We start from the raw sequence: 16,054 nt of genomic DNA on the forward strand, positions 1-16,054 counted from the left end.
GATTGGCAATGGTGGCCTTTTCCAACCGAGATTTAGAAGTTAACTTTGTGGGTCTTAGAGTTCAAGAATAGCTTGTAAAATCAATTTCCTTTTTTTTTTGCCAGGGAAGGAATGATAAACTGCATCTTTTGTATATAGCCCAGGGGGCAGCTAGGTGATACTGAGGATAGAATACCTAGCCTGAGTCAGTAAGACTCATCTTCCTGAGTTCAAATCTGTCCTCAGGCATATATTAACTGTGTGACCCTGGGTAAGTCACTTCACCTTTTTACCTCATCTATAAAATAATCTGAAAGAAACAGCCAACTGCTCCAATATTTTTTGCCAAGAAATTCACCGAGTCAGACACAACTGAAAACAATTAAACAATAACACTATGTAGTCCAGGAGTGCCATATGTCCTATAGCCTTCCTAGGTATATCTGCACAGTCAGATATGCTGAACTGTGTTATAAAGAAAAGATGAGTTAGATTCACAGAACACAGTGGCATGAGACTAGAAGAAAAGAGAATTCTGGAATTTTGAAAAGGGGGTTAAGCTGGAAAAAACCTCAGGGACTGTTAGGCTGTCTGGCTGTCTCAGGATTTGATCCTAGAAGGTGTGGCTGCCAAGTCCTGGGAGTTTGACCCAATCCTGTGTTACTGCTGTGTTACTGGTTGTGTGCTGTGTGTCCTGAAGATCTGAGGAAGCTGTCTCTGTCCTGTGTCATCTGAAGCTAGTTGTAAGCTGAGGTCCAAGACCATCTGGACTCAGGATCTTCCCCTGGATCTCTGCCTGATCTGGTATTTGCCAGTATCTCCCTTAACATCAGGGTTAGGGCAGAATAGATGTACAGGGACTGAGTTTACAGCTTAGCGTATCAGGGAGATAGTGTAGGAACTTAACTCTAAGAAGATCCTTCATGGGAAGGCATTAGATTTGGGGTTACTTTAGTTAGTAATCTCAGTGATAGGATTTCCTCTTACCCTCTCAACCTTTTCTTTATTTAATAAAATACACTCCCAGTTTCTGTGGTTGTTGTCTGTGTGTATTGGTCTCAGTCCCAAACCACAATTATCAATCTGATTTTGGCCCAAATCTATCTGTCAGATCCCATCCCCAATACCACCCTATTACAATTGTGATCTGAGGATGAAGGACTGGAAGAAAAGGCTCTCTATCCTCTTCCTCTTTCAGGCAATCAACAAGCATTATTTAAGCACTAATTATCACTCAGTGTTTAAGAGTGTGTTTAAGAGTGATAATGCAAAGAAAGGCAAAGACTAGGTCCCAGAGATAGCTATTTTGTGGGAGGGGCAATATGCAAAAAAAAAAAAATAAACATACATCTTATATCTAGTGTAAAGAGAAGATAATCTGCTGTGAGTGGGAGTAATGACCAAGAAGGTCAAAGTCCACAAATGATAGAGTGTATGGAGAGAAGGAAAACATAAGACTGAAAAGGTAAGAAGAGGCCAGGTTATGAAGAACTTTAAATGCCAAAGAGAGGATTTTTATGCTGGTCATGGTGATTTTCCTTTGTTCTCAATGAGGGCCAAAATGGCGTCACCAGTGATGGGTTTTGACTTGAGCATAAATTGGACTTAAGTGAGGCAGAGTTGCACACTATCATCAGTCTCAATCTCCTTTCCAGGGTCATCCAAGTTCAATGGTAAGACAGAAATCGAGATGACTTGGTGATGGTTTGGGATGCAATAGATTACCTTGGCTTCTTCAATGTCTAACTGAGCTCTAAGCACTTAATAGCATTTACTTTCTTAACACTTAACTGATTCTACCTTCATGACCATCGGAGCAAAATGTTCTCATCCACCCCTTTGTCTGGGGGAAGTCTTCACATCCCTGGGGTAGACATCCTGCCTACTCACTGATAGTCTTGAAACGTGTCGGTTATTCTCAACTTGGTTTAGCTTACCTTTCCAGATGGCTTTTACTGGGGTGCGACCACTGTGCATGCTAAAGCTTTTTGGAGCCACAGGTGAAAGCTGGGTGACAGGTAGACACCAAAAGAGGAAAGCAGCCCTGAAAAGGATTCAGCAAGCCCTCTTACTATATGAACTTGTTTTCCCTGACCGTCCCCTATTTTTGACCCTGGAAATAGAGAGACATTGGAATTTATTGTACAGTAGGGTGAGGTAGACAGAAGATCGCTTTGACAGTTGAGTAGAATGGGAAGTGTTTAGGTGGGGAGACCAACCAGAGGGTATTGCAATAATCCTGACATGGCCATAAGGACTTCTCCACGGGCAGCAATTGTGTGAGTGTAGAGTAGGGGATTTTTATGGGAGACCTTGTGAAGGACTCAGCACAGATTGGAGATGTAAATAATGTAAATAGAGATTTTAAATAAATAAAATATAAATAAGAAAAATTATAATAAAAGCTTATTACTGATAGAACCAGGACTCTATGGCTGACGCTTTCTCCATTAGCACTCTCTGCCTCTGAGTTTGTTTCCTTTAAATTATATACCAAAACCAAGGTTTTCTTTTTGAGAATATGAGCCTAACTCAGGCAGAGAAGTGTCACTTTGCGGTGCTCAGGGTTTTATTGGCTCTGGTTGTATGAAAAATATGAATTTCCTTTTGCTCTTAGTACTTCACCAGTTACTGGGCTGTGCTCATCGCAGCTGATAACCTGCATTATTTGTCTAGGATTGTGGCTTTTGCCTTGCCATTTCCCTCACTGTGATTTTTGTGGTTTGTGGTTTCTGTATGGCTAGGAGTATGGGAAGATGTACCTTCACATTAGACTTTATATGAACTGCTTATTGTCTTTTGGCTAGATTGCCCAGGCCACTGTTCCACGCAGAAATTTTGCTTTGGATTTTGCTTAATAACCTTTGGTGTCCCTCTGAAAAAGAGTTGCTTTTTTCAAAGAGCTGTTTCTATTCCCAACTAAGGGATGCTCAGTGAGTCTCCATCCACCTGCTATTTGAATGTACTCAAAAGTAGCACTTGATGAGGTTGTTATCTGTATTATTTGAACTCTTCCCTCTGGAGACAGTGAAATGCAAGAAGGTAGTTTAGTTTTCTGTGGGAGAACTTCCTCGCAAATCTTTTCCCACAGTCTCTTTTCTTTTGCTTTTTACAGTCCTACTTTATTGTGTTGCTACCTTTGGCTGACATAGTTTAGTATTTGTCTCCTTTAAAAAGAAGGGATCAAAGCACCTTATTGCAGAAAACCCCTTTAAAGACAAAAGTACACTTGTTTTACCTGAATATTGATCTGGGCTGAGTATGTGCTAGATAGGAAACTTGGTTCAATTCTGGTTTACACATTTCTTAGGATACTTCTAGTGTTTAGGAATTAGGGCACCATGAAAAGGGACAGAAGAGTTTTTGGGTCAAATCCTGCTTTCAAGACTTATTATCTATGTCATCCCTGAGAAATTTAAAGTCTGACCATAGAATCATTTTTATTTGCATTTATCTAATCAATAATGAATTAGCATTTTTTTTTACATAGTTACATTTAGCTTTGATTTATTCATCCCCAAAATTGTCCATATCTTTTGTCCATTTATCGACTGGGGAATGGCTCATACTCATATATTTTACAAACTTCTCTATATATTTTATTTTTATTTATTTTTAATTTATTTTAATTTTTATTTAATTAAATGATTTAGAATAATTTTCCATGGTTACAAGACGGTTCATGGAGGGAGGGTTCCTTCCCTCCCCTCTCCTCACCCCTCCCATATAGTGGTAGTCTCGGTGATGGAGAATGACTATAGAATGACCCCTCCCATAGGCGACATGCAATTCCACTGGGTTTTACATGTGTCCTTGATCAGAACCTATTTCCATGTTGTTGATGTTTGCACTAGGATGTTCATTTAGAGTCTACTTTCCCAGTCATAGCCCCATCGAACCATGTGATCAATCATATTTTTTCTTCTATGTTTCTGTTCCAACAGTTCTTCCTTTGGATATGGATAGCGTTCTTTCTCATATGTTCCTCTGAATAGTTCTGGATTATTGCATTGTTAATAGTAGAGAAGTCTATATATTTTAGAAACAGAATTTTTGTCTAAGAAATTATCTACAAAATTGTTTCCTCAACTTACTACTTTCCCTATAATCTTGGCTACATTAATTTTATTTGCACAAAAACCTTTCCAGAGAAAGAACTGATAAATAGAAATAAGTAAGACATAATTTTATATATAAATACATCTTTTTGTCAAATTACCCTTTCACTGTGGGGGAGAGGGAGTAAAGGAGAGAGTTTACTTGATATTTTACTGTAACAGAATAATTAAATAATTTTTTAAAAAGTCTCTAATCCTGTTTCCTCAACCGGAAAATGGAGATACAAATAATAATACCTGAAGTATCTACTTTGAGTTGTTGCTAAGATAAGATGAGATAAAGCAATTTATTTTAATAAGCATTCACTAAGTGCCTTTGATGTGCAAGGCTGAAGATACAAAGACAAAAATAAAACATTTTTGGGTCCTAAAGAACTTCATTTTACTGGAGGGAATTGTGTCATGGCCACAGATAAACAAATGCAAAAGAGATACAAAGTAATTTCTGGAGAGGAAAGGGGACTCCTTTGGGGGAAGGAGAAAATAGAGGATGGACTCTTTAGAGGAGGCACCCTAATTGAATTTTCAAAAGAGGGTGGTTTTTCCCAGAAGGAAAAAGGAAAGCATTCTGGGATGTGGGGTGTTGGGGGGATAGACTATGCAAAGTCCCTGGGGTAGGAAATGGAATGGAATGTAAGGGGAATAGCAAGTAGGTCAGTTTGGTTTCAGCATAGAGTTGGTGAAGGGGAATAATGTGAAATTATCCTAGAAACATCTGTTGGGGGCCAGACTGTGAAGGGCTTTGAATGCCAAGCTGAAGGACATTGGACTCTGTTCTAGAAGACAGAATTTCTCTTCTTTTTTTTTCTCACTAATAAATACTTATTTTTCCTTTCATTTAAAAATAATTAAAATCTTTAACATTTTTAATAGTCAAACAAAACAGAGCCCTAAAAAGATTAATAGTCAAGTAAAACAGCCCCACATCTCCTATAGAGTCCACATAATGCCACTTGGTCCCTATGGACTGGGAGGCCTGACCAAAGTCTTCTAGTTAGCCACTTTCAGAGGAATGGGCCATCTGCTCTGGCTTGTGTAATGCAAATGAGCCTTGAGTAAGCCTTTAATCTAGGTAACCTTCCTTTTGCTTTGGCTATCTTCTCTGAGGAATTCTTCTTGTATGACTCATTTGATGGGTGGGAAAAGAGAAAATAGGAAATGTAAAAGACTGATGGGTTTAGTTCTACTAGGGAAGGGGGAAAAACAGTAACATTTTATTTCATGCTCTATCAGTTCCCATGAAACTCCTAGCATTCAAATAATCCTCTGCAAAATTAGACTTTGTACTTGCTTAAAGGAAAACTAGCAAAGACTTAGCAACATATTGTTTGTGAATTGAGGCACTGAGAGACATTTTCCAGGTTAAAATATGTGCAGATAATAGAAAAGAAATAAATGAAGAGTATGTATCTGTAGTCTGGTCTCTGATTCTCAGAGCTGGCTTCTATCTTCAAATTAGGCAGTCTGTTTGCCCCACTGCACCCCAAACAAACATCATCAGCTTTACAGGACAGGAAGATGCTGAAGAGGTGGAATTTCCCTGGCCACTCTATAAAGATATTTTGCCCACAGAAAGTGGCTTGATTCATGCATCTAAGATATGGGGAAGGGAGTAGACATTAAAAAAAAATTCTGTGTTTTCCCACTTCCTTTCTTTGTCTGGAGTTAGTTGGAAAGCACAGTGGTGGATAGGGCACTAGATTTGGAGTTAGGAAGACCAGAGTTCAAATTTGGCCTGGGGCATTTTCTTACTGGGATATCTTGGGTGAAACAATTTAATCTCTGTTTACCTCAGTTTCCTAATTTACAAAATAAGGACAATAATAGCATCTACTATTAATTAGACTTGTGAGGAGAAACTGACATAATATTTGTAAAGTGCTTAAATCGCTATGTAAATGCTCACAATTATTATTTTCTATTTTCTTCTGATACCTTCTTAAGCTCTGTATGACAAGCCCTTTGACCTTCCAAGTGTCTTCACATCCAGAGTCCCATGTCATGACTGTTTTCTCCTTTATTTCTATTCCAATTCCCAAAGCATGGGACTGGGTTGAAAATTAATTCATTAAACTAATTAAATAAATATGTGAATGAAAGAGCTTCTTCATCTTTCTAGGCCTTGACCCAAAATAAACTAATACCTAGGACTGGCCTCTCTTAGGGACTCTGATTCCCAGTGCCTGGGGGAGGTTGTACCTATTAGCCTGAGGTTGGGGAGCTCCAGGAATGTGGGCTAGCCTTTGTTCCCTGGGTCCTCCTAGATTCTTTTAAATACATTACAAGAGTGCTTGGTCCCTGGGCTTGGAAGGATTTTAAAGGGAATGGGGGAGCCTCTAACTCTCCAATCAAGGCCATCTTCACCCAAGGTTTTACTTTTGACTTTTATCTGCCACCATCTTGGGTTGTTCTTTCTCCTCAACATTGCCAAGGTAACCGAAGATGTTAGGTATTCTGGAAAGCGTAGAGATCCCTACGCTTTATTGAAATTTAGGCTTTATTCCTGGGGTGCTCAGTATATTTCAGGCAATTAATAAAATATAAATCAGGGGTCTTGGGCAAGGTAAGGGGGCTACAAAGGCAAAAACTAAATAGCCCTCAACTTCAAGGAGCTTATATATTGCATTGGGGAATGAGAGAGAGAACTACTTGTAATGTGCATAAAAAGCAAATGCAGAGGAGGCAGCTAGGTAGCACAATGGATAGAGGCTAGGTTTGGAGCTGGGAGGACCTGGGTTCAAATCAGATCTCCAGAACTTCCTAACTATGTGTGAGCCTGGGCAAATCACTTAACACCCTTTGCCTAGCCCTTGTCTTATTGTCCTAGAGTTTCTAGGACAGAAATGAAGTTTTGTTTTTTTTTTAAACCCTTACTTTCCATCTTCAAGGCAGAAGAGTGCTAAGGGCTAGGCAATGGGGGTCAAGTGACTTGCCCAGGGTCATACAGCTGGGAAGTGTCTGAGGCCAGATTTGAACCTAGGACCTCCCATTTCTAGGCCTGGCTCTCAATCCACTAGTATCTACTTTGTATTTTTTTATTTTTAATAATTGTATTTTTAAATAAATACAAAGTAGATACTGGGTAATTTTAAGGTTAAGGGGTTGGGAAGATCAAGAAAGTTCTGTAGGAGCTGGTCCCTGAGCCGAGTTTTGAAAGATGCTAGGAATCTAAGACCTGGAAGTGAAGAACGAGTATATTCCTATCATAAGAGACATCCATAGCCAGTGCTAAAAACAGAGATGGAAGATTGGACAGTCATGTGTGAAGGACAGCTAGAAAGCCAGTTTCACTGAACCATAGAATACATAGAAGGGATAGAAAAATGTGTATTAAGACTATAAAGGTAGGTCGAATCAAAGTTCTTTTTTAAAAATAATATTTTATTTTATCATTTCCATGCATTATTCATTAAAGACAAAGATCATTTTCTTTTCCTCCCCCTACCCCCCATAGCCGATGCATGATTCCACTGGGTATCACATGTGTTCTTGGGAATCAAAGTTCTGAAGGACTTTAAATGCCATGCAAAGGTGTTTGTATTTGAGGTAATAGTGAGCCATTGAAATTTATTGAGGCTCAGAGTGACATGTCAGACTGTGCTTTATTTAGAATCTTAAGATTAGATGTAAAAGAGACCTCAGGAACTACCTAGTTTTGATTCATTCATTTTACAACAAAGAAACTAAGGTCTAGGGAAGTTAAGAAATTTGTCTAGGCACGCATGGGTAGTGAGCATCCTAGCTCAGGTGCTATCTATATGACTTTGGGCAAGTTGATTAGATTCCTGGAACTTCAGTTTCTTTATCTGTAAAGAGGAGAGTTGGACTAGATGGCCTCAGAGATTCCTTCTAGCTCTAAATCTACATATCCCAGGAATATCACTGGCAGGAGGGTGGGTTGGAGAAGTGAAAGACTAAACAGAGAACCAGTTAAGAAGCCATTTCAAAAGGCTCAAATAGAGACTGGAGATCTTGGGTTCAAATGTGGCACCAGATACTTCCTAGCTGTGTGACCCTGGGCAAGTCACTTAACACAATGCTTTAGCCCTTTCTTTCTGCTCTTCTGTTTTAGAATTGATATGTAATCTAAGACAGAAGGCAAGGGCTTTAAAAAAAAAATGAAGCATTTATAATTAATTCCGTGAGAAAAGGTGAAGTCCCTGAAGTAGGTGTGCATTTGTGGGTGTCTGTGTTTATTTATGGTTTTTTTTAATCTAGCTTTTGGGGGAGAACTTTGATTCTTTGATATTTAGTATTCTTTGAGATTACCTTCCTTGTATTTAATGGAACTGGGTGTGTGGGGGATGTTTTTCATCTGCCCCATGGTCTTTTTGTTCTTTTGTTGTTGCTTATTTCTTTTTTAAGCTAAGTAATCTCTTTGGGTTTGAGGGGCAGCAATTATTAATGGACCCAGCAGGAGCCTTTACCGAGACAGCCACTTTGGCTAGGATTTGAGTATTTGAGCCTTAGATTTCAGTCTGCCTCAGAATTGGGGGGATCCAAGCGAAAGGGGGCGATGGGTGCCCTTCTCCATTCTTATCTGCAGAGTACCTATTTTTCCCCTGATACATTACAGGTAAACTAAAACTGAATTTGTTATTTCATGGATTAAATCACCAGCCATTCTTTCTTTCTGAAGGAGGGTCCAAAACAGTTAATAATGAATCAGTCCTGTTTTTATGAACATATGGCGTGTGCTTGTGGTATAGTGTGAGCCCACAGTGTGAGGCCCGGGAGGAGTCTGCTCCTTTGGTCTGAAGAAAGAGTCAGCATTGGAGCGGGCTATATTGGGATTTACCTCTCTCTTTCCTTGGAAGCAGGTCTGGGTTTCTAAACATCCAGCCATTCTGGAGGATTTCCTGTCACTTTGCAGCTCTATAATTTACCATCATAAAAAACCTCCTCCCGTTTTGTGCTATTGTCTGGTTCCTTTTTTCTCCCCCCCCCCCTCCCTTTTTTAGAGTGGGAGGGAAGCCAGATGGAACACGCTGCAGTCTGAATGAACCCTGAACGACAGACTAACGTGGATGCTTGTTCTGTTTCTTCCTCAGCTCCAGAAGAAAAGGAGGTAATTAAAGGACAGTATTGGAAACTCATAGATGCTTATGGCTGCTTGGGCGAGCTCAGGTTAATATCTGGTAAGTGCCCATTCAGGTTAAAAAATGATGGGAGCCAGAACGCGCGATACTCCACAAATAGCTGGGCAAATAGCACATTTCACATCAGGTCTCAGAGCCTGGTCGGGTCCTGCTGTTTTATTTTGCAGCTGTCATAGAACCTCTTCAGCATTTTTTTAGGAAACTCAACTCATTTTACTGCAGTTGAAGGGACCATGGGGCCAGTGTCTGAATCTGGATCCTGGTTATTTCTTTCATGGACCATAGGCAGCTGACAGCTTTGGGCTGGTGAGAGACGAGACTGGCATGTTAGAGAACTTAACTTCCCTTCTGTTCTCCACCCGAAGGAAAACCAGGTCTGGGGAGCCCTGTCGGTTTTTGGCTTTTTGGTCTTTTTGAGTGGCAACTGCAGGACGAGAAGATTGTGCCAAGGGGATGCAGATAAAGGGCAGGGCTGATGGGCAGGATTGCTAAAAGAGTTGAACTTGGAGGGCAGAAGAGTCAAGGTGGGGATGGTATAGCGATTATATATGTGATAGGAGATGAATGCAGATGTACAGATTTCCAGAGCGAAGGTAAAGAAACCCAGTTTCAGAGCCTGGGGTTTATCCTTTTTACCTGAGCCTAGAAGGTATAAAAATGTTGGGAAATAGCATCAGACAGACTGGGAGACTTGGGTTCAAAGTCTGCCTTTGACATGTATAAGCTCTGTGGTCAGAAACAAGTCATTTAATATTTCTGAACCTTAGTTTCCTTATCTATAAAATGGGGATAATACCATAAATCATAGATGTTAGAGGACTGCTTTGAAGCTCAAATGTAATGATATGTGTTAATTGCTATACAACTGTCTTTATTGTTATTGCTATAGTTTTTTAGGCATACTGCATCTTGGGAATAATCTGGTCATAGATGTTAGTAGCCTTTTAATAGAGATCAAGCAGTTTGGCTCTGGTGTGCCCGCACCACACTGGATCCCAATGTAGATTACTGAATCTTTCAGTGTCTATTGCGCCACATGTTCACTCATTGCTTACTGGGCCAGCTCAGGAATAGTCCTATCTATCGGGAATCCACCCATTTTGCACCTATTATCTTTTCCTAACCTGCTGACAAAGAGAAGGGGCTACAGACTTCCTTTCACATGATCAAGACCAGTGTTTAGGCTACTAATTTATTTCAGTTTCTCTCAGTTCCACTTCAGGAATTATGATTAAATAGAAATGGGAAATACTAGAAACTATTCCCCAACAAATTTAAGGATTTCTCCCCTTTTCCTACTCCTACATCCCAGAGATTTGGGGATACACAGGCAAGGTGGCAGATGTTTTAAAATGAATGCCTTAAAAAAAAATCATAACTCAACCACTTTTCTTTGCTATATATTTCCCACTACATTTCTGAAGGTTTTGCTGACATGGCAATATTATTCATCTACTCCAAGTCTTTCCTCAGAGGCTGGTCCAAGTTTTCTTTGTCTTCAAGCTTCCAGTTCTATTCCTCCACTCCCTTCCTTAGTAGATGATCTTACCTCTTAGGTAGTAGTTGATGACACCAGACACGAACTCCCTCAATCCATTGCTCTTGTACCTCAAAATCACTTTGTTCTCACATCTCCACTCCTCCATTGTCCCTATGTCACAGGATTAAGTGGTCCTTCTTGCCAAGAATGCTACTATCATCGCTTTGAGAACCTTGTGCTCTCGGGCTTTCTTTCTCTTACATATGATCTTTTCCTCCTTATTGACTTCTTCCCTGCTGCCTATAAATATACATTTAGGTCTCCCTTATCCTAATATACATATAATCTCTCTCTCTCTATCCATCCACCCATCTATTCATCCATCCATCCATCCATCCATCTTTCCATCTATATCTATCCATCTTTCCTTCTATATCTATCTATCTATCTATCTATCTATCTATCTATCTATCTATCTATCTATCTATCTATCTATCTAATCTATCATCTATCATCTCTACCTTGTTATTCCCACAAATCATGTCTTAACTTGCTATTTCTACAAGCTTTTACTCTACTTCTCTCTCTCACAAGAGACATGGCATCTGTAAACTCCCACAAAGAGCAGTCTACCTACATTCATTGCCAATGCTTACTCTAAATCCCCTTGAAATTTATCTTCCAATCATACTTTCTTGAAACCTCTCTCTGAGGTCACCAATGACCTCTAACTTGACTTTTCTCACTTTTTACCCTTAACCTACTTAATTTGTCATGATTGACCACTCTTTCTTGATATTCTTTTCCTTTGACTTCCATGCCACTGTTCTTTCCTAGTTCACTTTCCATTTGACTGATATCTCCTCTTGTCTGATTAATAATTAATTGTCTTCTCTTTCCCTGAATGTACTGGACCACTTCCCTCTCTGTACTCATTAATTCGGTGAACACATCCACTCCCATGACTTTGGTTGTCTTCTCTGTACAGAAGACCTTCAGAACTAGCATCAGTGCTGCATTCCTACCTGTCTGCTTGACATTGCCACCTGCTATTCTACCATCACTTCCAACTCTATAAGCCTCACACTGAGCTCATCAATTTCCCTTATTTCTTCCTAATTTTTACCATCTAATCAAGCTCAGAACCTCAGTCTTCTTTGACTCTTCCTTTCTCTCATTTCTCACATTCAATTAATTGCCAAATCCTGTTTTTATCTTTGATTTTACCCATCCTCTGATTTTACCCATCCTGTTCTTCTCTTGTGCCACTACTTCAACCACATTAGCTATCCTCTCATTTCTTCTCCCTTTCTCTACCTTCCCTACTGGACCCATCCCCAAAGGCAGAAGAGTAGTAAGGGTTAGACTATGGGGGTTAAGTGACTTGCCCAGGGTCACTCAGCTAGGAAGTATCTGAAATTAGATTTGAATCCCTCTCTAGACCTGGCTCTCAATCCACCGAGCCACCTAGCTGTCCCCTCTGTCATCTCTTTTCATCTGAAATATCTTAATAGGTTCTCAACCAGTGTTTCTCCCCCAAGAGAATCCATCTTTTACCCTCCTACTTACATAATCTTCTCTAATCATATGAGACTTCCCAACGACTTACAAAAAGAAGATTAACTTCTTATTCTGTTCCCCAACTCAGCATTACATCTTCTATTGTTTGTCTTTGTTCATGTCTGGAATACACTCCTCGTCACTTCAACCTCTAGTCTCCTTTAAAGTACCTCCTTTGGGAAGCCATCTTGGATCCCCCTTATTAGTGCTTTCTTCCTCCTAAAATAATCACATATATACTCAGCTGTTGAATCCACCAGTAGAATGTTTTTTACTTTTTTTAATCTCTTGTATCTGGTATAATGCCTTACAGATAGTCCCTTTCTAAATGCTTATTGGATTGGATTCAAGACTTCAACAATCTGTCTTCAATTAACCTTTGCATCTTTATTTCACCATACTCCCCTTTTAGCACTTTATATTTTAGTCAAGCTAGAAAAATAATTCCTGCTCTCCCTTGCTTCCATGTAGGGCATCACTCAAGCATGAAAAGCATCCTCACCACAGGTGCACAAAAATTCCTTTTCTTTTTTTTTTTAAATAATTTTTTATTTGATCATTTCCAAGCATTATTCATTAGAGACAAAGATCATTTTCTCCCCCACCTCCCCTTAGCCGACGCGTGATTCTGCTGGGTTTCACATGTGTTCTTGATTTGAACCCATTTCCATGTTGTTGGTATTTGCACTAGAGTGTTCATTTAGAGTCTCTCCTCAGTCATTTCCCCTCAGCCCCTGTAGTCAAGCAGTTGCTTTTCATCGGTGTTTTTACTCCCACAATTTATCCTCTGCTTGTGGATAGTGTTTTTTAGATCCCTGTAAGTTATTCTGGGACATTGCATTGACCCTAATGGAGAAGTCCATTTCCTTCGATTATACCACAGTGTATCAGTCTCTGTGTACAATGTTTTCCTGGTTCTGCTCCTTTCGTTCTGCATCACTTCCTGGAGGTTGTTCCAGTCTCCATGGAATTCTTCCACTTTATTATTCCTTTTAGCACAATAGTATTCCATCACCAACAGATACCACAATTTGTTCAGCCATTCCCCAACTGAAAGGCATCCCCTCATTTTCCAGTTTTTGGCCACCACAAAGAGCGCAGCTATGAATATTCTTGTACATGTCTTTTTCCTTATTATCTCTTTGGGGTGCAAACCCAGCAGTGTTATGGCTGGATCAAAGGGCAGACAGTCTTTTATCGCCCTTTGGGCACAGTTCCAAATTGCCCTCCAGAATGGTTGGATCAATTCACAACTCCACCAGCAATGAATTAGTGTCCCTAATTCCTTTTCTTTTAAGGCCTATTTCAGGTATCTCCCTACTGGGTTATATAACCAATAAACATAAGCAAATACAAGATAATTTGAGGAAAGAGATGGCACAACAACCAGGAGGATCAGGAAAAGCTTCCTCTGGGTGAATTAAAAGGTGAAATGAGTTTTGGGGACTTTTTTAAACCCTTCCTTCCATCTTGAAATCAATACTTAGAATCAATATGGTTCCAAGACAGAAGAATGGAAAGAGCTAGGCACTGGGGCATTAAGTGACTTGCTCAAGATCACACAACTAAGTGTCTGAGACCAGATTTGAACCTAGGAACTCATGTCTCTAGGTCTGGCTCTCAGTCCATTGAGCCACCTAGCTGCCCCCAGAGAATTGAGTTTTAAAAGAAAGCTAGTATTTTGGTAATTTACAAAAAACTTACTTTATGCTTTAGGATTGATACTAAATTCTGACTGGGTCCACTATAGATTCATGTTGCATAACCTCCATTGGACCCTCATTGCTACTAGGCAAACTTTCTCCATCGTGCTTTTCTACTTTTCTTCTCTGTTTCTACAAACCTTTTTTTTTTTAAACCCTTACCTTCTGTCTGAGAATCAGTACTAAGTTTCAGTCCCAGGGCAGAAGTGTGGCAAGGACTTAGACAATTGAGTTTAAGTGACTTACCCAGAGTCACATAGCTAGGAGGTGTCTGAGGTCAGATCTGAACCCATGATCTCCCATCCCCAGGACTGGTTCTCTATCCACTGAGCTAGCTAGCTGCAACAACAGCTGGTGTTTTTAACAAGGAGGAGATTAAATGCAAGTGGATTCCATGCTTGGGACAGCAAGGATTGCACAAGGATGTGCAAAGAAATCTTAGAAGCATCATATATGATCAGTATAGAGAGAATGTAAAATGATGAGGAGCAATGTGAAATAAATATGAAAAAAAGACATTAGAACTAGATTGTGCAGGGCTTTAAATGCCCAGATCAGGACTTTTTATTTTATCGTGGAGGCAGTCAGTTGTTGAAGATGCTTGAACAAGGTGAGAGAAATGATCATATTTGTGCTTTAGAAAGTTTGTTTTGTTTTTTTATTTTAAAAATTGTGTTGTTGTTGTTTTGCCAATTATATTGTACCAAATTTTCATACAAGTTTTCCTAAGTTATATGATTGAATGTATCTCCTCTTTCCATTCCCTTCCCCTTTCTGATGCTGGCAGGCAATTCAGTCTGGGTTATACATGTATTATCATGCAAACATATTTCTGCATTATTCATTTTTTGTAATTGAATACTCTTATAAAACCAAAATATAATCCCAAATAAAGTATTGAAAAATCATTTGTTTTCATCTGCATTCTGATTCGTCTTTCTCTGGAGGTGGATAGCATTCTTTGTCTTAAGTCCCTCAGAATTGTCCTGGTTCAATGTATTGTCAATAATAGCTAATTCTATCACAGTTGATCATTCCACAGTATTGTTGTTACTGTGTACAGTGTTTTCCTGATTCTGCTTATTTCACTCTGCTGAACTCATTGGTTCATGTGGGTCTTTCCAGCTCTTGGAAAGTTTGTTTTGGCAGCTTTATGGAAGGTAGATTGACAGGAGAGCATCTAGAAGAAGGTTGTAGAAGCATAAGAGCCCAAACTAAGATATTGACTGTCAGTGGAGGGAAGATTTCAAATGTGACAAGAGACATGATGATGGGATCATTAAGAGTCGGTCCCTGGTTGTATGTGGAGAGATGAGGGACAGTGAAGAGTTAAGGATGGAGGGCATCTGTGGGTGACTTGGTAGATTGAGACCCAGTCATAGAGATGGGAAGCCTTGGGTTCAAATCTGGTTTCAGACCTTTTCTAACTATGTGACCCTGGACAAGGCACTTGACCTCCATTGTTCATTCCTTATTGGTCTTCTGCCTTGGAACCAATACACAGTATTGATTCTAAGATAGAAGGTAAGGGTTAAAAAAAAAGTTGTAAATCTTGGTGTCTATTGATGTCCTCAACAGGTCAGGTAATGTATTTTTGCCTTTTTGTTGTTGATCAGCACATACCTGACATGAAGACTCTTAAATGTTTATTGATTGGCTGTCCCCATGAATTGATATTGACTGTGAATTTGTTGGATTTTAATGATTACTGATTGTTTCTGGGTAGGGGTATGCCTCTCCTATCTACATTTTTAAGGCCCAAATTCTCCAGGCTGGCAGAAATGGAGAAGGGGTTTTCTGCTAGAGAGGCTACCATTTTTGTACCTCCTCAAGGATAAACTTAGTTTTTGGCCCTAAAGGAAGCAATTATTGATCCACACCTAATCTCCCCCATACTGTCTTCCAATTTTCCCAGCAGTTTTTATCAAATAGTGTATTTTGGCCCCAAAGCTGGGATCTTTGGGCTTATCATAAGCTGTCTTGCTGAGGTAGTTTACCCAAAGTCTATTCCATTGATCCTCCTTTCTGACTCTTAGCCAGTACCATATTGTTTTGATGACCACTGCTTTATAGTATAGTTTGAGATCTGGGACTGCAAGACCTCCTTTCTTCTCA

At 39.6% G+C, this 16,054-nt stretch overlaps 1 protein-coding gene across 5 annotated transcripts in view; it reads left to right on the plus strand.

The window, feature by feature from the left end:
- SYNJ2 (synaptojanin 2) overlaps positions 1 to 16,054 on the plus strand; it is a 170,766-nt gene that overhangs the window by 27,113 nt on the left and 127,599 nt on the right. For all 5 annotated transcript variants that reach the window (XM_056818992.1, XM_001381340.3, XM_007484814.3 and 2 more), the window contains exon 2: positions 9,149 to 9,235. In XM_056818992.1, the coding sequence (XP_056674970.1) occupies positions 9,149 to 9,235 (87 nt within the window). The remainder of the gene's footprint in view (positions 1 to 9,148; positions 9,236 to 16,054) is intronic.

The sequence above is a fragment of the Monodelphis domestica genome, chromosome 2 (assembly GCF_027887165.1).
Source record: "Monodelphis domestica isolate mMonDom1 chromosome 2, mMonDom1.pri, whole genome shotgun sequence".
Classification (NCBI taxonomy): Eukaryota; Metazoa; Chordata; class Mammalia; order Didelphimorphia; family Didelphidae; genus Monodelphis; species Monodelphis domestica.